This window comes from Mustela lutreola, chromosome 3 (assembly GCF_030435805.1).
Source record: "Mustela lutreola isolate mMusLut2 chromosome 3, mMusLut2.pri, whole genome shotgun sequence".
Classification (NCBI taxonomy): domain Eukaryota; kingdom Metazoa; phylum Chordata; class Mammalia; order Carnivora; family Mustelidae; genus Mustela; species Mustela lutreola.
Window position 1 is genome coordinate 66,473,512 of NC_081292.1, and position 26,850 is coordinate 66,500,361.

Here is a 26,850-nt window from a genome sequence, read left to right on the forward strand (position 1 = left end):
CCCTGCTAATGTTAGAAAGGACCTCCAGCTCTTTTTCCTGTGCTTAGCATATCAAAATTCTTTTGAGGAGTGAAGAGGGAGCACAAGAAAAAAAAAATTTTTTTTCTTTCTCTCTCTGAAATATAAGAGAAGCCCTGTTATTAGCCCTCATAGCCATATGACAATCTTTTTACAGTCGTCACCACTGTCTTATTCAGAGTGAGGAAAATTCTCTCCTATTTGACATCAGTTCACAGGAAATAAATTCTGCTATCTACGTCCAAATCCCAGAAACTACACATTTCCTAGAAATGTTGTTTAAAGTCAGAAAATGTTCTTGTCTCAAAACTTGGAATACACCAGAGCAACTTTTTTGTCTTGGAGCAGAAACACCTGTTCCCACATCAGCATTTCCACCATAGTTTATCATTGAACTCTTATCCCCCAGTGTCACAGCGTTTACCTCTGCAGCAGGTGTGTTTGAAGTTAGAGCAGGCCATACGAGGATGAGTGAGACAAAGTCCTTGCCCTCTAAGAATTTACTATCTTGGTATGGGTTTTAATACTGGCATCATCACACATCAGTTATAAAGTAATCAGTGAAGCATCGTAAACAGCAGGTAAATGTGGTTTTAGTTCATTTGAGCAACCAACTGACAGCTGGAATTGAGGAGGACTTAGTGAAGTCAGGGTTAAGAGTTAAAGGGTTTCTACACTTAAAAATGATTGAAGTGGGGCACTTGGGTGGCTCAGTGGGTTAAAGCCTCTGTCTTTGGCTCAGATCATGATCGCGGGGTTCTGGGATCAAGCTCTCTGCTGAATAGGGAGCCTGCTTCCTCCTCTCTCTCTCTCTCTGCCTGCCTCTCTGCCTACTTGTGATCTGTCTTTCAAATAAATAAATAAATAATCTTAAAAAAAAAGATTGAAGTGGTAAATTTAATATTACATATATTTTTCCACAATAAAAAAGTTAAGAAGCTGTTTTAGGAGTCCAGGTAAGAGATGATAAAGGCATGATCTGGGGAAGGGTCAGGGGAAATGTAATAAGGAAGATTTACTGAGTCATCCATCCCCCCAGTTATTCTAGCTAGACTCATAGGAGTTATTTATTATTTAACATTTATTGACCTGGTACTAAATGCCAGGCACTGTGCTGGGGCACAAAGATGAATAACAATCGCTATCTTCAACTGCATAATGTACTCAATTGTCTAGTGAGATAAACAGATACATATGTAATATTAATAATACAACATATCAGGGCAGCATTGGAGACAAGTCAAAGGCATTAGGGAAGCACAGAGGAGGGCAACCTATTGGTTGTGGCAAACAAGGAGGAGTTCTGAGACATGGTGGCTCCTGAGTTGGGTCTTAAGACAATAAAGAAGATTTTGCCACGTGAAGGAAAATTGGAGGGAGGAAGGGCATTCTGAGTAGAAAAGAACACATGAGGTGTCGTTGAAATATTTTCTGGGATACAAGAGGTACAAAGGAAGGGACAAAGAGGCCCTGGTACTCAAGGGACCCAAGTTACTCCAGCACACCCACTCCTCCCTTGACAGGACCCATTCCCTTTGCCCATAAATGGTGGTGGAGCCCAGAATCCCAACCATCCCAGGTGGGAAGAGCAGCCCTATCAGGCAAGGCAGACAGCATAATGCCTTTGGAGGCAATGGGAGACAGCCCCTATGAAGTTCCTGGGTCGCACTCCAGAAGGCAAAGCAATGGAGAGGGAGAGGGTCTTTCAGAAGATTTGGAGGACAGCGTAAACCTCAGGAATGGTGTACTTATCACCAAGAGAATATTATGAGTGGGAAAATGGAAGATTCCTCAGGTTAACTTTAGAATTTTATTAATGAGTGCTCATGGGACACAGCTTAGAGATTCCCAGAATAACTATAGTAGTCACCTGAGGGGAAATGAACTTCCAGGGGTGTCTCTAACAGTGACTAAAGGCAGAAAAATGCATTGTGTACTAGATAAAAGCAGCCCTCTAAGTCAAGCATACTTGCTTTAAAATTTGCTCTACCAGCTAATAACTATCTGAGCTTTTGTTAAGCTTTCTGAGCCTCTACTACTTTTTCTATAAAATGAAAATTATAATAGTACCTGCTACATGATGCTTCCATGACAACTAATAATAAGAACACCCCTGTTCTTTGCATAGTCCCCAATATATGGTAATTAAGGTTAGTCACTACAACCATTAGTACAGTCAGAAGAACGAGACATACAGAAATGGGGAGATCAGTGGTAACATTTTCATATTTATAAGGTAAATCAGTTATCTTTTTAAAAGAGTTAGTTTTCTAGATGTTTCCCTCCCATGGAGTGAAGGATACCTATGTAATTAGTCTTTTTAATGACCAAATATCTATTTATGAAGCAAAAAAAATGGAGGAAGTTATAGGTTATTGAGAAATTGCTTTCAGTTTACTGGAAAAACAAAATAAAATATGCCAACTATGTCTCAACATTAACTTTGGAGAGAACTAATTGAAAATAATTTTCTATTTCTGTTCTTATTTTCATAGTTTCCTTGTTTAGTAAAAACCAAGTGGTCCAGTTAATGAAGTTAGTTCCATAAATGAAGCTCACATCCTCAGAGATTCTTGAAGGGGAAGGGCTGATGTTTCACAAACAGAGTAAAGGAGCACACAGCAGCTATTTCTGGAGCTGAAAAAGGGAACATCAACACATTTCGGTTTTTCCCCTTGGGAAATTGTGCCAGGTACACATTTTACATTTTCACATATTAGGAAGCTAAATATCTTAAAATACAGGAACTAATTCAGTTCCAGTGTTATATATTAACAATCCTAAATCACTCTTACCTTATAAACCCAAAAGTTAAGTGAAATGAAGCTTTCTATTTTTTTTTTTTTTATAAAAAAACCTTTTCCAAAAGGTTAGCCCAAGAAACTACCAACAAATAAACTTTGTATCTATACCTGACAAAATCCTAAAATTATCTATGACTTGCCAATACTTCGGACACAAAAAAGTGGTCACAATGACTGACAGAGACCAGATGGGTTCACTAAAGGAAAGAATTGCTCAACTAAGCAGCAGTTAAGGAATTTCACAGATACCAAATACCAGGATTTTAGCAATGCAGTTTAAAAGAGTCTCAAAACCCCTCATGAACCAAGGACATATTCACATGCTTAATGTAGGTGAATTCATAGGTGGTTGAATAATGTTAAAGATGAATGAGAATCTACTTAGAGGCTTAAGGAGTTTTGATCTGGTCTAGTTCTTTTCTGTAATGATGGTGAAAGGACACCAAGAAAACACATAAATCTCAATTGCATGATTATTTCATTGAATTAGAGAATAAAAAGACTTTTTAAAATTATAGAATAAATACTTCTATAGAGGCAAATAGATCTGTGCCTTTTTTCCAAGACTGGTGAAAAATTGGGTTCAAAATAAGTAAGGTGAAATTCATGAAATATAAATAGAGAATTTTACCTACCAATTCAGAAGGCAAATATGTAAAGCGTTTCTAACTTTATCTTTAGAATGACCCTGTGAGGTAGGTATTATATTGGTTGTGTTGTAGATGATAAAACCAAGGTTTGCTGAATTAGTAATTTTCCCAAGTCACATTACAATTTCTTCCATTGTCACATCTCCATTTATTCAGTCTGACTTCCTCTTACCAGGAATCTTGTGATTACATTGGGCCTACCCAGGTAAGCCAGGATGATCTCCTCATCTCAAAATCTCTAACTTAGTCCTATCGACAGAGTCTCTTTACATATGTATATGGGAACATTCACAGCTTCCAGAGATCCAGACATGGACACACTGGAGGACTATTGGTCAGCTGAACCAAACTGCGCATAGTGAGCAAGGTGCGGAAGGTTGGAGGTGACTAAGAACTAAATTACGTGGGCCTTGAAAGCCATCATAAGAATCTTGGGTTTTACCATATATTAAATGAAGAGCTATGCAGAGCAGTGACACAGCTGAACTTGTGTCTTTTGAGGATCACTGCAGTGGCTGTATTGAGAAGAGATACAGGGACGCATGATGCAAGAACAGTGAGAAGGTGCTTGCGGTGGTCTAGGAGACAAAGGTGGCAGCTCATACCAGACTGGTAACACTGAAAGTGGTCAGAAGTGGTTGGATTCTTGAGATAACTTTGAAGAATAGATCCAACATGACGGATTCAATGTGCTCAGAGAAAGAGTTGTCCAAGGATTATTTCATTTCAATCTGAGCAACTTGACTTGCCATCAACTCAAATGGAAACTTCTGTAAAAGGACTAGTTTTGGGATGGTTAAAATAGAACCGCACATTCTGCTTTTTAGTCAGTATTATTATGACTATTAGACATCTAAGTCAAGATATTGAATGGAGAATTGTATTTAGGAATCTGGAAATTAGAAGAAAATTCAGAGTTACAAATATCAATATGGGCATATAGGAATTGTCAGCTCATAGGTAATGTTTTCAGCCATAAGACTAGATCAGATCACCAAGGGGGTAAGTGTAAGATAAATAAGAAATGATCAAGGATACATTCTGGAGCACATCCTCATAAGGAGGATGAGAAGAAGGGAAGCCATAAAGAGGGGCTAAGAGAAAATGACAGTGCAAATGCAGTTTCCTGGAAGACAAGTAAAAGAATATGTATTTTAAGGATGATGAATTGTTAAATGTGACCTGTGAGATGAACAGTGAGTACTGGATTGACCAACCCACGTGATCTGGGATAATCTGATAACTCAGAGTGGTAATGGCCAAGACTCTGAACAGATATAGATAAATCACTTAGAACAATCGCTTCCAAACTTTGCAACATTTTTGGAATCAATCACTTGAGAATCTATTTAAAATAGTGATACCTAGACACACACCCCCCCCCAAAAGAAACCACACCACTCTGATTAGCATTTTGTAAGCTCTCCAGCTGAATCTAATGGACAGCAAAGTTGGATACACACTAGTTTAGAACAATGCCAGCATTTAGAAAAATTTTTTGGTGTGGTTAAGTTGAGGAAGCTTGGGTGGGAAGGGACAAGGTTTGTGGGGGAAAGAGAGTGGAAATTTTTGTGCAATTGACAAATTGCAAATTTATTGCTCATTATCCAAGGGTTACCTTGGCAAGTATAATTACATCATATTTTCCTCATTCAGCACACCAAAACTTTTGGTTCTTATACCAAAATTAAGTAGATACTTAGCTCTGCTCAGCAAATGTTGGACAAAGGCAAAGAAAATGTGTGTAAGAGTGAGACTATACCTACAAATAGTGGGCAAAGCCAGAATGAATAAGAGCCAATGAAGAGTCACCTTCAGCCCCAGTGACAATTTGTAGTTGACTCTTTCTAAGCAGCTCTGAAAACAGTTTATACCACCACTTCAGACTGCCTGAAGAATTAAGATCACAGATAGGTTTTATTTCTTCTGTAGCTGATGTAACCCTACCCAAACTATTTTTTCTCCCTCTTAGAAATCTTGCAGCTGTGAGTTTTATGCCAAGTCGCATATTTCAAATAAAGTTCAATAAAGAAGGGCCTAATTCAGATAACAAGAGACTATCTGAGATTCTTTATACACCAGCTGTTAACTTTTGTGTTGAAATGCTGGTTGGATATTTGATGCTTTCCTTTAATTCAGAAAAGCACTTAAAGCACTTAGGGAAGCACTGGATTGATTTTCAATTTGGGAATCCCATGTTTGCAGAGCAACTCAGAAATAGCTCAATAAAATTTTGTGAGTAAGTTTTCTGCTCTAGCAAGCAGGTAAAATAGAGTTAAAATGCATTCTGGAAAGACAAAAGTTTGCTTATGATGCAGTAAGAAGTTCACACAGAAAGAAATCTGGAGGGAAATCGATGCGAGCCTCCTTCTAGGGAGGCTCGAGGGAGTTACACGAGGGAGTCAAAGATTAAAAGTTGGGGTGGCAATTTAAAAGGAAAAAGGAATGAGAGAGATCCCTGATCAGACAGAACGGGTAGATAAAAGAATAAAGAACTAATGATAGGGATAGGAAAGACAAGAAATGAAAGAAACAGGCAAAAAAGAGAGTCCCCAAACAAGAGAGAAGAGGCATAAGAAGGTCAATTAACATGGCAAACTTTGGGCAGGAAAAGGAAAAAGGAGTGTGCCTGGAACATAACAGTGGTTATGCCAGCAGCTGGGAGAAAGCCACTCATATCCTGTTTTGAAGGAGGAAAAAAGGTCAAACTCCCTGTTTTCTGTCATTGCTGAGGACTTTTCAAACTGTTATCCCTACAGCAAAAAAGCACCAGAGTAAAACAAAACTATCTGCAGATGACAGAAATTAAAACAGTTGTGGCTGACTTATTGCTGATCATTTTCAAATGTGAAAGGTCTGGTGAAAGTTCATAACAAGAATGGTGTAACTGACAAACAAATTTGACTTATACATGGCATGAAAAACAAGATAATAACGTCCTTTCAAGATGCTTCAGTAAGTGTCTATAAGGACCACTCATAAGCCTATTTGCAAAGAAGTCAGTGGATGTTGTATCTGATTTGTAAAATTAAATGAAGATACGGAAGAAATACTTTTGAGATAGAATAATCCTGAGACATAACACACATACCAACAGTATGCAACTAGTATGTTAAGAATATCCTAAGACTATCGAGTAAAGAGATCTAGTAAATCTGGAGTACATCATAAAACTTAAAGCATGAATCTGATGAACATCCTCAACTGAGAATCACTTGCCTAGAAGATATTAGATCCCTCCCATGGTTCACCTCCTCTTCCAATTTCCCTCAACTCCCTTCTCCTCTCAATCTCCCCTTGTCCTCTATGCTATTTGCTATGCTCCACAAATAAGTGAAACCATATGATAATTTACTCTCTCTGCTTGACTTATTTCACTCAGCATAATCTCTTCCAGTCCCATCCATGCTGCTACAAAAGCTGGGTATTCATCCTTTCTGATGGAGGCATAATACTCCACAGTGTATATGGACCACATCTTCCTTATCCATTCATCCGTTGAAGGGCATCTTGGTTCTTTCCACAGTTTGGCGACCATGGCCACTGCTGCTATAAACATTGGGGTACAGATGGCCCTTCTTTTCACTACATCTGTATCTTTGGGGTAAATACCCAGTAGTGCAATTATAGGGTCATAGGGAAGCTCTTTTTTTAATTTCTTGAGGACTCTCCACACTGTTCTCCAATGTGGCTGGATGGCTTATCATATAGAATATTACTTATGGCCTTAGAAAAACAAATAAAAAACATAAATTAGTAGTCCATTATCATAAAATAGCCCATGTTTGGGACTTGGCAGTACTTTGTCAAAGGAAGATCAATGGAAATGAAATTAGTAACAATATTAAGTGGTTTGTTCACTTAAAGTTGTTGGATTATGAAATTTAAGAAATAGTTTATATTTTTAATGTTATACTAATAAGTTCATTTTGTTCCTTAGTAAACTCTTGTTTACATACTCCAAAAAAAGAATATATTAGATCCAAATGAAGCATGCTTATAGCCAATAAGAATTTTAAATGATAACTGAAATCTCTGAGTAATAACACTTTAACATTTAATTTCATGTCTAAATATCATCAGACAAAATAGCACCAAGCAGAAACATGTCATGGATAGCAAGAGCATTGACAAATCCCTAGGAACTTCATATACAGGATGCAGTTTCTGAATTATTTATATTAACAATATTTTGTTTATAAAAAATTTTACCTCAGGGAGAATAAACATCTCTTTCAATTCAACAACTCTTCTCATGTAACACATTGATAGGAATACAGATTTCTTTTTAAACCTAATCATTTCTAGTATTTTTTACAAGGTGAATGAACAAGTCTTTGTGATTTTGCAGGGAACCCCCTGGGAAATCACAAATAAAGTTTTAGGTGCAAAAGATATCCTGTAAATTTTACTCTTTTTTTTTTTTTCCCCCAGATACTGAGAGCTTGGTTTGGGGATGACGAAAATAAGTTTTATTGGAGGAGATTTGGACTTGATTAAGATAAGATCATGGGTGCCTGTGAATAATATTAGCTACGTATTTAACTGAAGTGACCAAAGAATTTTGAAATGCACATAGAATGTAACATAATTGTAAAAATATTAACTCTTTCAAAAGTGAAGCTTCTTTGTTCTTCTCTTTTTTTAATTGTTTTTAAAAATAATACCGGATGTAATAAAGTCAACACAAAGCACAGAAAGTTACTCTGATAAGACAATCTTTGTTATGTAAGCAAATAACACAGAAAGATTAACCCTTCATATCATAATGAAAGCAATAAACAGTAAACCAAGGAATCAATCCCATCAACACTGAGCAAACTTTGCCAAGCTATTAAGGCATTCCATAGCTTTTCAGACTCAGTTATTATAAACCAAGGCAAATAAAATTTACATTCCAAGCTTTGTTTTTCATTGTGCTTTTTAGTATTCTACAACATACTGGGACTTTAGGACAAATCTTGCGAGACCATGAGAACTAATTTTATAAGAAACAGAATACAAGGCTTTCACCATTACTACCTTCAAATGAACCAATAAATAAGCATTTTTTAAAGTTCTCCATTTTAATTGACAATACAGTTAAAAATCAGTAGACATAACCCACATGAACAAACTCTTTGGTGTCCTTGATAAATCGTCAGGATGTAAATGGGTCTGAAGAACCAAAAAAAAAAAAAAAAAAAAAAAGAGGAACAGTAACAAAGAAGTACTGTGTTAGGGAAAAAAATATTATTTCCCTTGAAAATAGAAGTACATATATTGTTATATTTTCTCTGTTACTATTGCTCCTAGTAGTCTCAATCAACAATACTGATGATAATTTTTTTCAGTGTTCCAACACTCATTGTTTATGCACCACACCCAGTCTTCCATGCAATATATGCCCTCCTTAATACCTACCACCAGGCTCACCTGTCCCCCCATCCCTCTCTCCTCCAAAACCCTGTTTGTTTCTCAGAGTCTGCAGTCTCTCTTGGTTTGCCTCCCCCTCTGTTTTCCCCCAACTCACTTCTCTCCATCTCTCAATGTCCTCTGTGTTATTCCTTATGCTCCACAAGTAAGTGAAACCATATGATAATTGACTCTCTCTCTCTCTCTGCTTGACTTATTTCACTCAGCATATTTTCCAGTCCCGTCCATGTTGATACAAAACTTGGGTATTCAACCTTTCTGATGGCTGCATAATATTCCATTGTATATATGCACCATATCATCTTTATCCATTTGTCTGTTGAAGGGCATCTTTGGAGAAAGGGGAACCATTTTACACTGTTGGTGGGAATGCAAGTGGGTACAGCCACTTTGGAAAACAGTGTGAAGAGTCCTCAAAAAATTAAAAATAGAGCTATCCTATGACCCTGAAATTACACTATTGGGTATTTACCCCAAAGATACAGATGTAGTGAGGAGAAGGGCCATATGTACCCCAATATTCATAGCAGCAATGGCCACAATTGTGAAACTGTGGAAAGAACTAATGATTTTTTTTAAAAGAAGCCTTTAATTTTTTTTCAGTGTTTGAAAACTCATTGTCTATGCACCACACCCAGTGCTTTATGCAATACATGCCCTCCATAATACCCACCACCATGCTCACCCAACCTCCCACACCCTCCCCTCCAAAACCCTCAGTTTTTTCCCTCAGAGTCCACAGTCTTTCATGGTTTGTCTCCCCCCACCAATTTCCCCCAGCTCACCTCTCCTCTCCATGTCCCAATGTCCTCCGTGTTATTCCTTATGCTCCGCAAGTAAGTGAAACTATATGGTACTTGACTTATTTCACTCAGCATAATCTCTTCCAGTCCCGTCCATGTTGCTACAAAAGTTGGGTATTCATCCTTTCTGATGGAGGCACAATGCCCATTGTGCATTATGGACCATAACTTCTTTATCCATTCATCTGTTGAAGGGCATCTTGGTTCTTTCCAGTTTGGCAACTGTGGCCATTGCTGCTACAAACATTGGGATACAGAGGGCCATTCTTTTCACCACATCAGTATCTTTGGGGCAAATACCCAGTAGTGCAATTGCAGGGTCATGGGGAAGCTCTATGTTTAATTTCTTAAGGAATCTCCACACTGTTTTTCAAAGGGGCTGCACGCAGTTGCATTCCCACCAATAGTGTAAGAGGGTTCCCCTTTTTTCACATCCTCTCCAACACTTGTTGTTTACTGTCTTGTTGATTTTGGCCATTCTAACTTGTGTAAGGTGGTATATCTCAATGTGGCTTTGATTTGAATCTCCCTGATAGCCAATGATATTGAACATTTTTTCATGTGTCTGATAGCCATTTGTATGTCTTCTTTGGAGAATTGTCTGCTCATGTCTTCTGCCCATTTTCTGACGTGATTATCTGTTTTGTGTGTGTTGAGTTTGAGGAGTTGTTTACAGATCTTGGATCTCAGCCCTTTGTCTGTAGTGTCATTTGCGGTTCTCTTCTCCCATTCCGTGGGTTGCCTCTTTATTTTGTTGACTGTTTCCTTTGCTGCGCAGAAGCTTTTGATTTTGATGAAGTCTCAAAGTTCACTTTCACTTCTGTTTCCTTTGCCTTTGGGGACATGTCTTGAAAGAAGTTGCTGTGGCCGATAATGATAACTTTTAACCTAAGTAACTGACTTCTATTTCACAGAGAAAATTTCGTTGTGGATAATGGAGAACAGTCTGCCACAAATCAGCATTTTAGCTACAAGCAGAACTCATAAATATACATAACACAACTTTATATAGACACATGCTTGCTACAGCCTAATACACATTCTAAAAGTGGCAGAACTTAACCAAAGATAAAGCCTATCTGTAGCATATTAAAAGCAAAAGCATATTAAACATAAAAGTGTGCTCAGTCATCACTGTTTCTGTGTTCTTACTTAGAAATGATTTAGGTATGCACTGATTAGCTATTTTAATTAATCTAAGGTCTCAAGTTCCCAAGATCTTTTTTTTTTTAATAATTGAGATATAATTTATATACCATAGAATTCCCCATTTAACATGTAAAACAATTCAGTCGGTTTTGGTATATTTGCAAGATTGTACAACCATCACCATTAACCAATTTCAGAATATTTTCATCACTCCCAAAGAAAACCCCATCCCCTTTCCCCCACTCTCAGCGATTGCTAATATACTTATTGTATGTCTATATGTTTTACCTATCCTGTACATTTCATATAAATGGAATCCTACAACATATGACCTTTTGTTTCTGGCTCCTTTCAGTCAGCATGATGTTTTCAAGGTTCACCCAGGGTGCCATATATATCATATATATCAGTATTTCCTTCCTTTTTATGGCCAAATAATATTCCATTTTATGAATATATCACATTATGTATACCTCCATCAGTTGATGGATATATGGGTTTTTTCTACTTTGGGCTATTAATAACACTGCTATGAATGTATGTGTACAAGTCTTGATATGAACATATGATTGGATTTTCTGGAATGGAACGTAGGAGTTGGAGTTTCTAGATCATATGATAACTCTACATTTAATTGTTGAAGAAAAACAAAACTATTTTCCACAGCAGCTGCATTATTTTGCATTCGTATTAGCAATGTCTGAGAGTTCCTATTTTTCTACATTCTCACAAACGGTCATTATTATCTGCCTTTGATTATAGCCACCTCAATGTTTGTGAAGTGGTATTTCATTGTGGTTTTTAATTGCAATCCCCTAGTAACTAAAGATGTTAAGCATCTTTTTCATGTACTTACTGGTCATTTGTATATATTTATTAAATGTCTATTCACATCCCTTCCCCATTTTTCAATTCATTATTTGTCTTTTTATTGTTAAGTTCCCTAAAGATCTTAGAAATTCAAGCTGGCATACTAGAAAACACAATTCCTATGGAAATAAGGTGTTTTCTAGTATGCCAGGTGTTTCAAGATAGTGTGTTGAATGTTAATGAATTTTAAATACATAGAATCACATTTTTATAACCAATCTGTATAGGTTTACAGAAAGCATACCCAAATAGAATTTAAAAAGCACTTTTATATTATATTTAACATTGGTAAATTAAAGTAAATATCGCTGTTGTTTATCATACCAAAATAACTCAACTAGTCATATTTGCCAAAATTTTAGCTTAATTATATGAACTTGGATTCTTAAAATGTTTCTTAGTTTCTGTATGAGCATCTTAAAAAATTATAGCACATTGGAAGTATTATTCAAATTCTGTATATTCTTGGAATCTGGGGAATATCCAAAGTACACATTTCTCTCTATAAGTTCATTGGAATAGAGCTCCTTTATTTTTCTATTTACTCTTTCTGTCTTTTAGCATCAGGAGCATATTCTCCTCCTTCTGCCTTTATGAGTAGTCTGACAATGAATCATTGTTGCCTGCCTGACTTCCCTCATTCCTCACAGCTTTTCTTTCTTAGGACAGATTCCATTCCCTATTTTCCTGATCTTTGTTGTATCAGAAACTCCTCCTCTACGTAGTCTTTTTTTTTTAAGTGTCGTTTATATCTGAGCCTTTTCTGTCATTGCTTTGTTTCCATGCTTACTTGTTTTTTTTCTTTTTTCACCTCCCACTGCCATAGGTAAATGGATGGAAGGGTATTTCTTCAATCATTTGCTTAAATATTGCTTTAGATTTTATTCTAATCAAACTTTCTTAATCTCGTTTCATGCTCCATCTGTCTCAAATTTCTCTTAATTTTCATTAAAACACTTAATGTTACAAATGGTATAACACAAACATCCATTCTCTGTCATTTGAAATAATATTTAAAGTATTTTTTATTTACTATTTTTCCCTACCTTCTTTCTTCAGGAGAGCCTTGGAGACTGGTATCAGGAAGGAAGGGGAGCCAGGAGGGAGAAGAGAAGGGAAGGAGGGACATAAGAGAACAAAAAGACAAAGAGAAGGAAAAAGAAGGGAAGTCTCTTTTGCTGTTTCAGCAGACCAAACTCCTTGTTCCCACTTTCCTGCATTAAAATACTTTGGCTTTGCTCCATAAATTTTGTAAAACATCTTTGTGACATAATTACAAGTGTTTAAAAATGTAATAATAGGTTTGTCCATCTATAAAGCTTGCTCCTCAAATTGTTCTTTCATCTGAGTGAGCAAGATTCTCTTTGTAAGAGACCTAGCCAAGGACAAGGGGAAGTCTGGAGTTCTAGAAAAGGACTCCCCTGACAGCTGAAAGGTCCCGTGAGTACTGGGCTAAAAGGCAAGCCAACAGCTTTGTTGTTAATGGATGTTAATTGTGGACCCAACAGAACTCTAGGCACTACGGACTGTGAAGATGTACACAATAGAGTTCCTGCTCTTGAGCAGTTTATAGTAAATGGTGCTACTGAATTTAGTGTGAATACACACTAGAACATAAGGGTATATAAGAATGAATGTATCAGTGCCAGGAAGGTGAGGACTATGAACAGACATGGGATTAGAACAGTTTCATAAATGAAACTGACTTGAACTGTGTCTGGAAGGGATAGAAGGACTGGCTGGATTGAGGACATGAAGGCTGGAGAAAGGTGGTCATTATTATCAAAGAAATATAAACCTTGGTGGTTGTATAGTCTTTTAAGCCTTGCCGGTCTTGAAAACTCTTTATTTCTCCATCCATTTCGAATGTCAGTCTTGCTGGATAAAGTATTCTTGGCTGCATGTTCTTCTCATTTAGTGCCATGAATATATCTTGTCAGCCTCTTCTGGCTTTCCAGGTCTCTGTGGACAGGTCTGACGTTATTCTGATGGGCTTCCCTCTGTAAGTAAGGAGCCTCTTTGCCCTGGCGGCTTTCAAGAGATTATACCCACAATTATAGTTCCTCAATTTGACTATCAGGTGTCGTGATGTTTTTTTAGAATGTATAATCTTGGGTGGAGACCGTTCAGCCTCTAGTACATAAACGCTGGTTCCATTCGCGAGATTGGGAAAATTTTCATGAAGAACTTGTTCCACTATATCTCCTAGACTTCTTTCTTTCTCCTCTCCTTCAGGGATTCCAATAATTCTGATGTTGGAACGCTTCATGGCATCATTTATTTCCCTGATTCTGTTTTCGTGGTTTCTAAGCTGTTTGTTCCAGGCTTCCTTCTGATCCTTTCTCTCTGTTTGTCTTCCAGATCACTATTCTATCTTCTGTCTCACTTACCCTAGCTTTAAGAGAGTTTAGATTAGATTGGAACTCATTGAGAGCATTGTGAACCTCCTCCCTGGTAGCTTTAAGCTCCGCCCTAACATTGTGAACATCCTGTCTGGTCGCTTTTCGGTCCTAATCAATTCTGTTTGGTCATCCATGGCTTTCTCCAACCTAGCTATTGCCTGGATAATTGTTAGCCTGAATTCTCTTTCCAACATATTGTCTATGTTGGTAGCCATTAGCTCTGTTGCAAAAGGTCCATCATCATTAGCCCTCAGGGAGATTCAAATTAAAACCACATTGAGATACCACCTTACACCAGTTAGAATGGCCAATATTAACAAAACAGGAAACAACATGTGTTGGAGAGGATGTGGAGAAAGGGGAACACTCTTAGACTGTTGGTGGGAATGCAAGTTGGTGCAGCCTCTTTGGAGAACAGTGTGGAGATTCCTCAAGAAATTAAAAATAGAGCTTCCCTATGACCCTGTAATTGCACTACTGGGTATTTACCCCAAAGATACAGATGTAGTGAAAAGAAGGGCCATCTGTACCCCAATGTTTATAGCAGCAATGGCCATGGTCACCAAACTATGGAAAGAACCAAGATGCCCTTCAACAGACGAATGGATAAGGAATATGTGGTCCATATACACTATGGAGTATTATGCCTCCATCAGAAAGGATGAATACCCAACTTTTGTAGCAACATGGACGGGACTGGAAGAGATTATGCTGAGTGAAATAAGTCAAGCAGAGAGAGTCAATTATCATATGGTTTCACTTATTTGTGGAGCATAACAAATATCATGGAGAACAAGGGATGTTAGAGAGGAGAAGAGAGTTGGGATAAATTGGAAGGGGAGATGAATCACGAGAGACTATGGACTCTGAAAAACAATCTGAGGGGTTTGAAGTGGCAGGGTGTGGGAGGTTGGGGTACCAGGTGGTGGGTATTATAGAGGGCACGGATTGCATGGAGCACTGGGTGTGGTGAAAATATAATGAATACTGTTTTTCTGAAAATAAATAAATTGAAAAAATAAAAAAAAAAAGACATTTAAAGCAGCCCAGAGGAAGGAAAAGATAATACAGAATATTAAGGAAATATTGAAGAAGATAAAAGTGGAAACATTCTCAAGGGCCTTGAATGCCAGACTGAGGACAGTGAAAGTCCCTCTCTTTATCCTGTCTTGACATAAAGAAGGACAGTAATTTCTGAAGAGGACTTCTTTGTCTAAGCTACAGCCTGAGTTGCAATGGTCTTGTTCCTACCTATACTCCCACCACCACCATTTTCTTGCTACAGCTGTTTCCTTCTCATATTTGCTTTAAATGTTCACTTCCTCATAACACCCTGTACATGTAATCTACTCCCCTTTAATGTTCCATCATAGCATCTCTGACTTGTTTTCATATAATTAATTCAACCATCAAGTGCAACTCTATGTTTACTTATCTGCCCAGCCCCTCTGGCAGTAGTACCAAGTGTCACAAACTCAAGGTCCACATCCTCTGTATTTGCTTACAATGTTTTCTTGATAATAATGGCCACCTTTCTCCACCCCTTCTTATCTCAGTCCAGCCAAATCTTTCCTTCCCTTCCAGACCCAGCTCAAGCCAGTCTCATCCACAAAATTGTTCCAGCCCATTTCTGTCCACAGTACATCAAGAAGAGGAGAAGGCGGGCGCCTGGGTGGCTCAGTGGGTTAAGCCGCTGCCTTCGGCTCAGATCATGATCTCAGGGTCCTGGGATCGAGTCCCGCATTGGGCTCTCTGCTCAGCAGGGAGCCTGCTTCCTCCTCTCTCTCTCTCTGCCTGCCTCTCTGCCTACTTGTGATCTCTCTCTGTCGAATAAATAAATAAAATCTTAAAAAAAAAAAAAAAGAGGAGAAGGCCAACACTGCCATGAAACATCAACTTTGTAAGCAGTCAAAAAATAGGAAGTAACCCTAGGAAAGAAAGGAATAGGAGAAACAGTGTCTCCAGTCACAGAAAGAAGAGTTTCAAACAGGGGGTGGTAAATAGCCTTAGAAAACATACAAATACGTAGTGACAACAGAGGGCTTCTCACTTAGAAATAACCATGGATCTTTAAGAGACAGTTTCATTGGGGTGGTAGGGATGGAAAACATATTGTCAGGGTTAAGAGTGTGCTTTTGAGAAGCCTGAAAAAAGAAAGGGGTCAGCTTGCATTTAAGGAACGGAGAAATATGGAGAGTTAACAAGAGAAAGATTAAAAACATAGGGTCAAGAAGAGATGGCTGATGGTGCTGAAAAAGCCTGTTGCGAGGGAATCATTAGCAATGCATTGTTAAAGAAAGCTTCAGAACATTCCTCACAGAATTGCCAAGACTGCATAAGGCAACAACCTAGCATCACATTTGCTAATTCCTCACATGCTGGAACAATAGCAAAAAGCCATAAAAGAGACCTGGCAAGCAATAGGTCTATGTTAATAAGACATTGAAGAATGAGCATGAAACTGCAATGGGAGGGTTTTCTGTATCACAAAGCCCCGCCGTACCCATTTATCTTCTTTCTCTTCCAGATATCTTTACAAAAATTAATCTACATGGCTCTCATTCACATACATAAGAAAAGGTTTTGCACAATTTTTCCCTACACCATCATATAATTTCAGATATGGAAGGTACATTAAAAATATCTAATCTACAATTCAATAAGAAAAAACCCAAAGAATCCAATTTAAAAATGGGCAGAAGAGCTGAATAGACATTTCTTCAAAGAAGACATATAGATGACCAAGAGACACATGAAAAGATGCTCACCATCATTAACCACGAGAAAAATGCACATCCAAACCACAATGAGATGTCACCTTACACCGGTCAGAATGGCTATTATCAAAAACACAAGAAATAACAATTGTTGGCAAGCATGTGGCAAGAAGGGAACGCTCATAGTGTTGGTGGGAACGTAAATTGATACAGCCACTATGGAAAAGAGTATGGAGGTTCTTCAAAAAATTAAAAATAGGATTACTCTACCACCCAGTAATTGCACTGGTAGGTATATACCCCCCAAATACAAAAACACAAATTCAGAGGGATACATGCACCACTAATGTTTATTGCAGCACTATTTACAACAGCCAAACCATGAAAGCTGTCCAAGGGCCCATCAATAGATGAATGGATAAAAAAGATGTGAGCCATAAAAGGAATGAAATCTTTCCATTTGCAACAACATGGATGGAGCTAGAGAGCATTATGCTAAGTGAAATAAATCAGTCAGAGAAAGACGTATACCGTATGATCTCATTCATATATGGAATCTAAGAAACAAAGCAAACAAGCAAAGGAAAAAGAGAGACAGACCAAGAAACAGAGTGGAGGTGGACTGGGGAAGTAGGGGATGGGGTTAAAAGTGTGTACTTTGATGAGCACTGAATAATTTGTATAGAATTACTGAATCACTATATTGTACACCTGAAACTAACATAACACTGTATGTTAGCTATACTGGAATTAAAATATAAAACACAATATAAGAAAAGAAAATGAAGACACTAAGTCGAAAAGGTATGTATACCCCTATGTTCATTGTAGCATTATTTACAATAGCCATGATATGGAAGCAACCAAGGTGTCCATTGATAAATAAATGAATAAAGAATATGTGGATATATATCCAACAGTAATAACTTGAGCATAAAAAATAATGAAATCTGGGCACCTGGGTGGCTCAGTTGGTTAAACAACTACCTTTGGCTCAGGTCATGATCCCGGAATCCCAGGATCCAGTTCCACACTGGGCTCCCAGCTCCCTGGGGAGTCTGCTTCTCCCTCTGACCTCCCTTCTCATGCTTTCTCTCACTCTCTCTCTCAAATGGATAAATACAATCTTTTTAAAAGATGAAATCTTGCCATTTGTGACATTAATGGACCTAGAAGATATTATGCTCAGTGAAATAAGTCAGACAGAGAAAGACAAATGCTCTATGTCGATTCTAAAAAACAAAACAAAACAAACAAACAAAACCAGATTCAGATAACAGAACAGACTGATGGTTTCCAGAGGAGAGGAGGACTTGGTGGTGGAGGGAGGTGGAGTGAAATAGGTGGAGGGGATCAAGAGGTACCATCTTGTAGTTATAAAATAAATAAGCCATGGGGACATAAGGACTATATCTTTATAGTCCTTATAGTCCAGAAGGACTGTAGTCAATAATACTATATTAGCTTTGTATGGTGACAGATGGTAACTAGACTAATTGTGATAATTTCATAACATATATGAATGTTGAATCACTAGATTATACATAGGAAACTAATACAATATTGTATGTCAACTATACTTTAATAAAAATTTATCTATTCATGGACAACAATGGACCCAAATCAAGATGACATTTTCCTTTCCCAATTGTAGTTTCCTTTTGTTTCTCTGCAGGGCAATAATAATTTCTTTTTAAAAAGTTCACTCTTCAATTAAAATATGACAAAGACATAGTCGATAAATAGAAATTCTCATCTTTCCATCTCTAAATCTTCCACGAGTTTAATAATTCACTCCTTCTCAGTGCCTTAAAAATGGGCATTTGAGTTTATCTTCAAATCCATCTGTAAAGCCATTCTCTTCTCCTCCCACTTACTAAATGGACTCCATTTATCACTCATTTTATGGGAGCTTATCTACTCCAGAGAAGTTTGATCAGATAACCCGGTCCTTAGAAAACCAGAGGAAGATTGTTAGGAATGACTTCTATTGTTTGAGAACTTCTCTTTGATCTGAAATATTGAGGGAGGCTATAGGATGTCCCCCTGGGTCTCTTGTGTTTTTGATAGTCCAGGAAATGATTACCCTGTTTCAGAGTCTGGAGAGCCTTTGCTGAACATGCTCACCGGATCCCATTCTTCAGAATGATTTGAAGATGAGCTTAATCCCCAGCCAGAGACTTAACATTCCTAGTTTAATGTTGTGATAGAATATGACAGATTTATACATTATTCTGACATAATAAAATGCAAAGAGATGAACTGTTTTATTTACACAGTAACCTCTTATTTCAACAGTTCAGTCATGGTTACATAGGCTCTCTTGGCCTTGTCAGAAATGGCCTCAAGATGCATGGCCATGACTTGCAGAGCAGCCTCACCCCTTCAAAGACAGGAGATCCAGGCTTTAAAGTCATGAAGGAAAAAAATGACAATACAAACAAACAAGAAACAAAACCAGGAGACCTGGGACCATCCATTGCTCTAGGGCCTCCATCTTCCTCTGTTTGGATACAGAAGTCACAGAATAAATGTTGAATGAACCCCTTTTCAGGTTTGTCATTCATTCAACAAACATGGCTGATCATTGCTTCAGCAAACGTGTTCCCTCTAGTAGATATAAGGAAGTGACATAAAGGTGAAAGGTGGTGCTGTACTGCACTCAAGGAGAAGGCAGCCTTGGGAGGAAACCACACAAATACTTAAATTCGATGTGCTATGCCCTTCAGTAGACAACACACTGGTTATTAGAGAGGGGGACACAGAGAAGAGATTAAACTAACCTTGGGGTAGTCAAAAAAGCTTTAGAGAATCATTCTAACTGAAAATCATTACAGCTCTCTTACACCAAACTTATGACTTCAGTAGAGAAGATAAGGAAAGATATGGTACTTTCTCTTCTAACCAGTGTTCTGGACGTAATATTGGAGGGCACAGAATCCTTGGCTATGAATCTTTGGGAAATTTGAAAAGTGTGTGATCGTATAGAGAGATGCTGGCTCCCACACTGTTCCAAAATAAGACCAGGCCTTGGCATGGGGCGAAATGGGAGTCACCCTAGATAAGGCCATTCTTAGCAAAGTATGTCCTTCCAGATGGGTTTTCTGGTATATCTGGATAGGAGCACGTAGATGAAAAAAACACTTTCTTCATCACCAACATGGAGAAAATGACGAGATGGTTTGCTCCAAGGTTTTTTGGGATCCAGCACCACATCGGGCTCCCTGTTCGGCAGGAAGCCTGTTTCTTTCCTCTGCCCCTGCTTGTGTTCCCTCTCTCGTGGTGTCTCTCTCTCTGTCAAATAAATAAAATCTCTAAAAAAGGAAGGAAGGGAGGGAGGGAGAAAAAGAAAAGAAAGAAAAAGAAATGCAGAATCTTGGGCCCCAGCCCCAAATGACTTCATCAGAAGGGGCAGCTTAACAGGATGCACAGGTGATTAGATTTGTACGCATGTTAAAGTTTAAGAAGCCCCGCTCTAGACCAGCATGGTGGCTGAACATTGGAATCACCTGAATATCCTTTTAAAGCACCGATCCCACCCCCAGGAATTCTGATTTAAATGGTCTGGTTTCCTAAGTGATTCCAAATGTGAGTGAAGGTAGTAAAGCACACGGGAGCCTCTTGTTCCCTATAAGAACCTCTGAAATCGAAGCAGGTCTGGGTGTTGCTGACATGGAATGGATATGGAGAGCTCCCAGAAATCCAGCGAACCTGTTGCCCCTTCTCCATACAGGTAGGAGCTGGGTCCAAGCCTGGCTCTTCAGATTCAGGGGCCTGACCTTATCCTTGCTCTTATACTCATGAAGGCTACTCACCATGCATCTCAGTATGTGGAATCCAGGTAGAAATTCATTATGGGAGCTCAGAACATTAAGCCCAGAATGTTCTATGTATGCCTAAGTGTTTTGCTCATCCTCAAGCAAATCATTTGTGTTCAGGATAGGGTCCTGTGCCATAGAACGTAATAAAAGGAGAAAGGCTGTTCAAGAAAGTTAGGGGCCTAAAGTCGTAAACCAAGAAACAAACAAAAAAACCCGAAAGAAGTTATCCAAAGGAAGCAGCACCCAGTGAACCCCAGCCATGAGTCAGCACAGGGGAGGCCCAGCCCCTTCTAGGGGAGCCTGATTAAGGATTAGGCTCAGCTGCTGGGCTGGGCTGTGTGTGCTGCTGCTTCTCGTCCCAACACCAAGTTTTAATAGCAACTTCCCTTCTTCGGCTGCTTAAACTTTTTTTTCCCCCTGTGGCTGGAAAGAAGTGTCACATTTTACTCACTCCCCAGCCTTTGTCCCCACCCCCTCCCAGAGAAGGTTTGCGCATGTGGAGGGGGCCCTGTGAGCCACCTCCAGCCTCCAGTGACTGCTGTAAGAGAACTTTCAGCTCCTCTCCCTGCAACACTATGAAGTGCCTCAGGAAGCCCAGGACTCGGACAGCTGCTTTTCTGCCTCTTTGCCTGCTTTTTTGGGAGATTCTGCAAGCAGGGCATGGCCACCTTTATAACAACAGCTATGCTGGGTGAGTAGAGTGATTTTCGTTTCCTGTGTGACTTTTAGTTGGATAAGGGGGCTGCTTTGCTCCTGAGTCTGCCTCGGATTTTTTTTTTCTCATCTGTGATTTTTGTGTGAATCAGTACACTTCGCCCTCACCTAAAGTAAAGTGTGTGTGCGGTTCCCAGCTCTTGGGTCGAGCTCGCTGAGAGAATGTGGCGGTCACAAGTCTAGCATTTCACACTATTTATAGTGTGCCATCATCCACTGTGGGCCAGTGTTGAATGGGATTCTGTCCTTGGCGTGGCCAGTATTTACAGTACCCGTGTAAGAAGGATGCTGTTGTACCATGTGAATTATGACCTGAAAACTAGAGCTTCTCCTTCAGGATTATAGACAGAAAGGGTTGAAATTCATCAGTGATTAAGACCAGAGTGTGTGTGTGTGTGTGTGTGTGTGTGTGTGTTAGCCTGCATTGTGGTTATTAGAAAGATTTAAAAATCTGAGCCATGCAAATGAGCCAGCTTAAAATAAGCCGAATAAAAGGAGCCAACAGTAAAATTGGGTGTTTTTTTCGGAAGGAAAGAATGTAGAAGGGGAAAAAACAATTAGTTCCCCCTTGACCCCTGTCTGTAGCTTAGGGTACCTTGTGTTTGCCTTTCTTAAGGAGGCACAGGACTGCGTACGAAGCAGTGTGCGACTCTGCACCTCTTCTCCCAAAGGCTTGCTGTGGACTCTACAGCATTTGTTTTACTCAGATTTGCAGGGGGTCGTTCTTTGAATCTGGAAATTATGGCATTACTGCATTTTAAATCAGGAAGAACCTTAATAGCTCATCTAATTCACTTGCTTTTTATAGAGGAGGAAAACCAGGGTCTTAAATCTTTATCTTTCTGTAACAATCAACTGAGGAAAACTTTCCCCTAGGTGTGTCCAGTTTGTTACGGCACAGTTGTTCTTACTAGAAATAATGTAAAGAAGAACTTATATGTATGACCCTGGAAAGAGAAATACTTCCCTTTTGTCTCTGAAAGAATCTAGTGCTGGGGTGCCTGGGTGGCTCAGTGGGTTGGGCCTCTGCCTTCGGCTCAGGTCATGATCTCAGGGTCATGCTTCCCCTACCCCCTTTGCCTGCCTCTCTGCCTACTTGTGATCTCTCTCTGTTCAATAAATAAAATTTAAAAAAATAAAGTATCTAGGCCCTGCCTTTATGGTTTCTCCTGAATATGGTGCTTACAGAAAAAACTTAAACAAAACAATGCAAAAAACCTGTCCTCAGTTTTGGGGACAATAAGATGGGGAGGAGGCACTGGTGGAGATGAGGGCTAAAGATGGTAATACAATCTTGATTTTTTCCACTCCTGTGTTCCAGGGAGAAAGAGAAAGGGGCGAACATCAGAAGGGTTGCTTTTCAGTCTCCTAAACACACAGGGTTCAGGCTTCACATCTTGTCGTTCGTCGTGCCTTTGGAGGTTTGGACAAGGGTGCCATGTTTCATGACTGAAATTGGCCCCACTGTGGACTTTACAGACTCTCCTGTCTGGTGTCAGGATGTGATAATCACAGATCACAGGTTTAGACACACCCGTGTGACCTAGGACCACACTGCTCCACTCAGCTGGAGCCCTGTTCTTAATTATTTCAGTGTGTGGTGCTTGATGATGACCAAGTTAGCAGACCTGCTTCAGCAGAGCAGGTGCAGGCACTTAGCTAAGCACCACATAGAGGAAACACCGCCAATGGCAGTAAATTTTTCCTTCTAGAATTTGCTGCAACTGGAAATTTTCTGGAGGAAGCTGCACTATTTTTCTGTTCTGCTATGAAAGCATTAATTGCTGTTTTCCCTTTGGCTGAGACATAATAAGTCAGTCCCAAATGTATAAATTACCGGATGTCTGAAAATTGGAGAAAAAAGCTGAAACATTTGAGAAACTGAAGATCGCCTTACCTGTCCATCACTGTAAAAGCCTAGAGCTTCTTTAAAACTGGAAGTGTCTGAGCACATTCCCACGAGAAATGGGGGATTTTAACTTCATCTTACTAAGTAGGCCATTCTCTCATCACAAAAGACAGAAATGCTGCTTATGTTTGGGATTCCTTTGCTGGCTTCCCTCAGGAACTACTTTCTGCATGTCTCGTTCTTGAGTGAATGAGAACCTGATGGTATGACATGGTGGCATAGTTACTTCATGTGATCTTTTTTGCCAATTCAAGATTAAAATTCTAAACCACCTCACTTTTTCTCCTTTAATAGGTTTAGGCTTTGTTAATTATGGAGCAGCCCCATTTCCTGCATTTTGGTAAAAACAATTTTGTAGGTCTTTATCAACAATATAATGCAGTTTTGGGTATCCCCATTTTACAGTTAAGCTAAATGAAGTACAACTGGGTAACCCAACCCCAGAGCTAACTAACCCAAGGTCATTGTAAGGGCACAGTTGGGATTCTAACCTGGCTCTGTTTGACTGGACAAACTACTTCCTATTCTGTCATTCATTTAAGATCCAGAAGATAATTGGTCTTAAGGAAAACTGAAGGTTTAATCCTGTTTGGGGAACTGATAGTTTCAGGGTAACAAAGAAGTGGATTATGTAGCTAAAACTGGAAATCTAATTGTGGTTCTCATCTCTAGGTGATGAGTCACTGATGGTCAATCCTCATTAGAAAAGCAGGCAGACAACACAAGGGATGGAAAGTGGAAGATGGGTAAAAACAAAGTAGCACAGAAACTGACCATGGGTGTGTGCCTTCATTCATTCAACAAGGACATTAACCTGTGCCAATGTTCTGTGCCAAGAACATTAACAACAGAGACCATGCCCTCTGACAGCTTGGTTTAGTAAATAACCCCACACATAACATTAGTAGACAATGTGTAAATGTTGGGTAGAATGAAGAGACCATGAGGATTGATTAGTGAGCTCTGAACCAAGAAGGGAGGAGTGGAAATCTATCCCAGGCCTCACCTGTTCTGATCACTCAGCCCTTCCATAGCTCAGCTGGGGAGGAGCATGAACATGCTTCCTGACACTAGGGTTCCTTGTTGGACTTGAGCCCCGTGGTATTGGATGTGCCCACTGAGGACTGGAACACTCCTTCCTCACTCAGCCCTGCACATGCTGAAGACTCATTTCTTGTCACTGTGTGGTCATTTCTCCTTTCAGGGGAGCAACTCTAAGGACTGCCTTTGTCCTGTGACCATAGGTATGTATGTGTAAGGCCACTAGACCACTGGTGCATGCTGAATAGTCAGTGTCCATGCAGTATCCACACCCCCATCCTTCACCCTGTTGCCTCCAACACCCCATACCTCCACCTTGGTTTACTAGTCCTTCATGGAAAAGGGATATGGAGAATTAGGAATGGAAGGAAACAGGGTTTTTTAAGAAGGCTGTTTGGTCCTTGAAACCTTTAAGCAAAGAGACCCCAAATCAGGATGTGACCTATTGAAAAGCAGACAACTATGAGAAATACAGTGACTCAGAACAGCTTGAACTTCAGGGATGTCATATTTGTTTTCCAGCTTACCACTCTGGCTCTTCTTCTGTCTCTCAACAGCAGCTTTTTATTTTCATCCTCCAATGGTGGCTTCCTTTTAATGTCTAACTTTTAGAAACCCAGAGCTAGAGTTCAAGAACACAGGGTGATCATTGGAATCTGAGTTGTCCTCTATGGCGGTAGTTAAAACTCCTTTCAGGTAAGGTGGCTTGAAATCCCTGTTTGCCTGAAACTGGCCCTGTTCTCACCTGCTCTTCTGGCCCAGTAATTGGCAATACCCCATTTCAGTCTGAGCAGAGTCCTGATTTAGATGGTAAATCATGGATTCAGCCTTATTCACTGTTTCCTTCTTTAATAAGCATTGTTTCAAGTTTTCAGCTACCTTCTTATTTCAAGACTGCAAATTTAGTTCCTTACCATCTTCCTATAAAAAGTCTCCTCCTTGTCCTCTCTCTTCTCCCTTGCCATATCCACCAGTCATATCAGTATTTCCTTATCCTAGCCCAAAGTAACGTGGCTTTCTCCTAACTGCTCTACCTCTCTACTCCATTCTCGTTCTAATGATCTTACTAAAATAAGCCTTTGCATGTCTTACTCCCTTGCTCAAAAATCTACTTTGGCTTCCTGTTGCTGACTACATCAAATCCAAAATCCTTTGCCTGGCTTTCAAGGCCTCTATAATCAGACTCTCTGGTTCTCCTGTCTGTTTCACTCTTCTTCAGCCTTGAGACTCCTCAGTATTTCAGAGAAAGGGAGCACTTCAGCCTTGATCCATCTTTAACAAAAGAACGCAGGTCCCATTCATCATAAGGGCCTAAAGCAAGAATGAGCCATCTCAGATCATGAATGATAGATTGGAATGTGTGAGCTCTAAGGGCATTAGGGAATTATGAAAGATGTACAGTAGGTTTTAAGTTTGGTTTTTGAACCTATTCTTCACAAGTCAGTGTGGTTTATAGAATAGTTCTTCAGTGTTCTCTGGAAAGTTCCTTTGAGCTCTTGGCCCTTATTAATGGGAGAATAACTTAAGTTTTCCTTATGCACTAGCTCAAAGGGCAACTCCTAAGTGCTGATTATCAGGTGTTTATTCCAAAAGCTTTATTCCCCACAGTCTGTTCTGTGTGTTGAGGCCTCCTGCTTTGCTTGGTAAAAGCATGCAATGCTGTGGGTCCTCTGATCTGAACTCCCAGGCAGGCATAGGGATCAGCATTCCCTCTGCCACTGAGCTAGTAGAAAGAGGAGTGTTTTATGTGCTTCTGGGCCACTTCTTGGAGCCCAATCTGATAATGAAGACTTATTTTATGGCGCCAGGATACATTCTGGGTAATACCGTGAAGCATGATCACTTCCACTTCCTGAAAAGTAGTGAAGGATGTTACTATTCCATAATTTTATATTGTGAAAGCTACAAAAGCATAAGTCTTTTAGTCTGTGTAAATGAACTGCTGATCAGAAAATGAAGTTGTCTTGTGAACTGTTCTAGTCTTCACTACGATCCCTCAGTAGAAAACTGGTTCATAGGATTAGAATTTGCTTTGCCAAACAAATACCTTTTCCAGTCTGCCTCTGGGTATTAGTTTCTTCATAATAAAGTGGAATGTAGAATATGAAGTTTTCAAGTAGCTTGTTCTGGGTAGTATAGTAAATTTCATAAATTATTAAAGATTCAAGCAAACTTTAAAATGGCTTCAGCAAAATTACCGTCTTCCCAGTGTACTTTGAAAATAATAAAATATTAGTATTTTTTTACTAAGAATACTGTTGGGTTGTGGGTTTGTTGGTGTGTTTTTGTTTGTTCTTTTTCTATAACAACCCCAAATCTCAATGGTTTGAACAAGAAATTTCTTTTTCATGTAGAAATACAAGCAGGTATAGTTGGTAGTGCCAGAGAAATGGACTCTGTCCTGTGTCTCTGCCCTGCTCAACAATCAACTCCCAAATGTGGTTCAATGATTCTAGCTCTTGAGGTCCAGCCAGCAGGACCATGGAAAGTGTTGGTCACTCTCCTTTAAGAGAACAATCCTTCACCATCACTCCCTA

The 26,850-nt window shown here is 39.3% G+C and overlaps 1 protein-coding gene across 1 annotated transcript in view; it reads left to right on the forward strand.

Annotated features, from left to right (window-relative positions):
• Positions 1 to 21,109: 21,109 nt before the first annotated feature.
• The window catches only part of CPA6 (carboxypeptidase A6), a 338,450-nt gene continuing 332,709 nt past the window's right edge, over positions 21,110 to 26,850 (forward strand). The window contains exon 1 of the mRNA XM_059166283.1: positions 21,110 to 21,340. Coding sequence (XP_059022266.1) covers positions 21,144 to 21,340 — 197 coding nt within the window. The 5' untranslated portion in view covers positions 21,110 to 21,143. The remainder of the gene's footprint in view (positions 21,341 to 26,850) is intronic.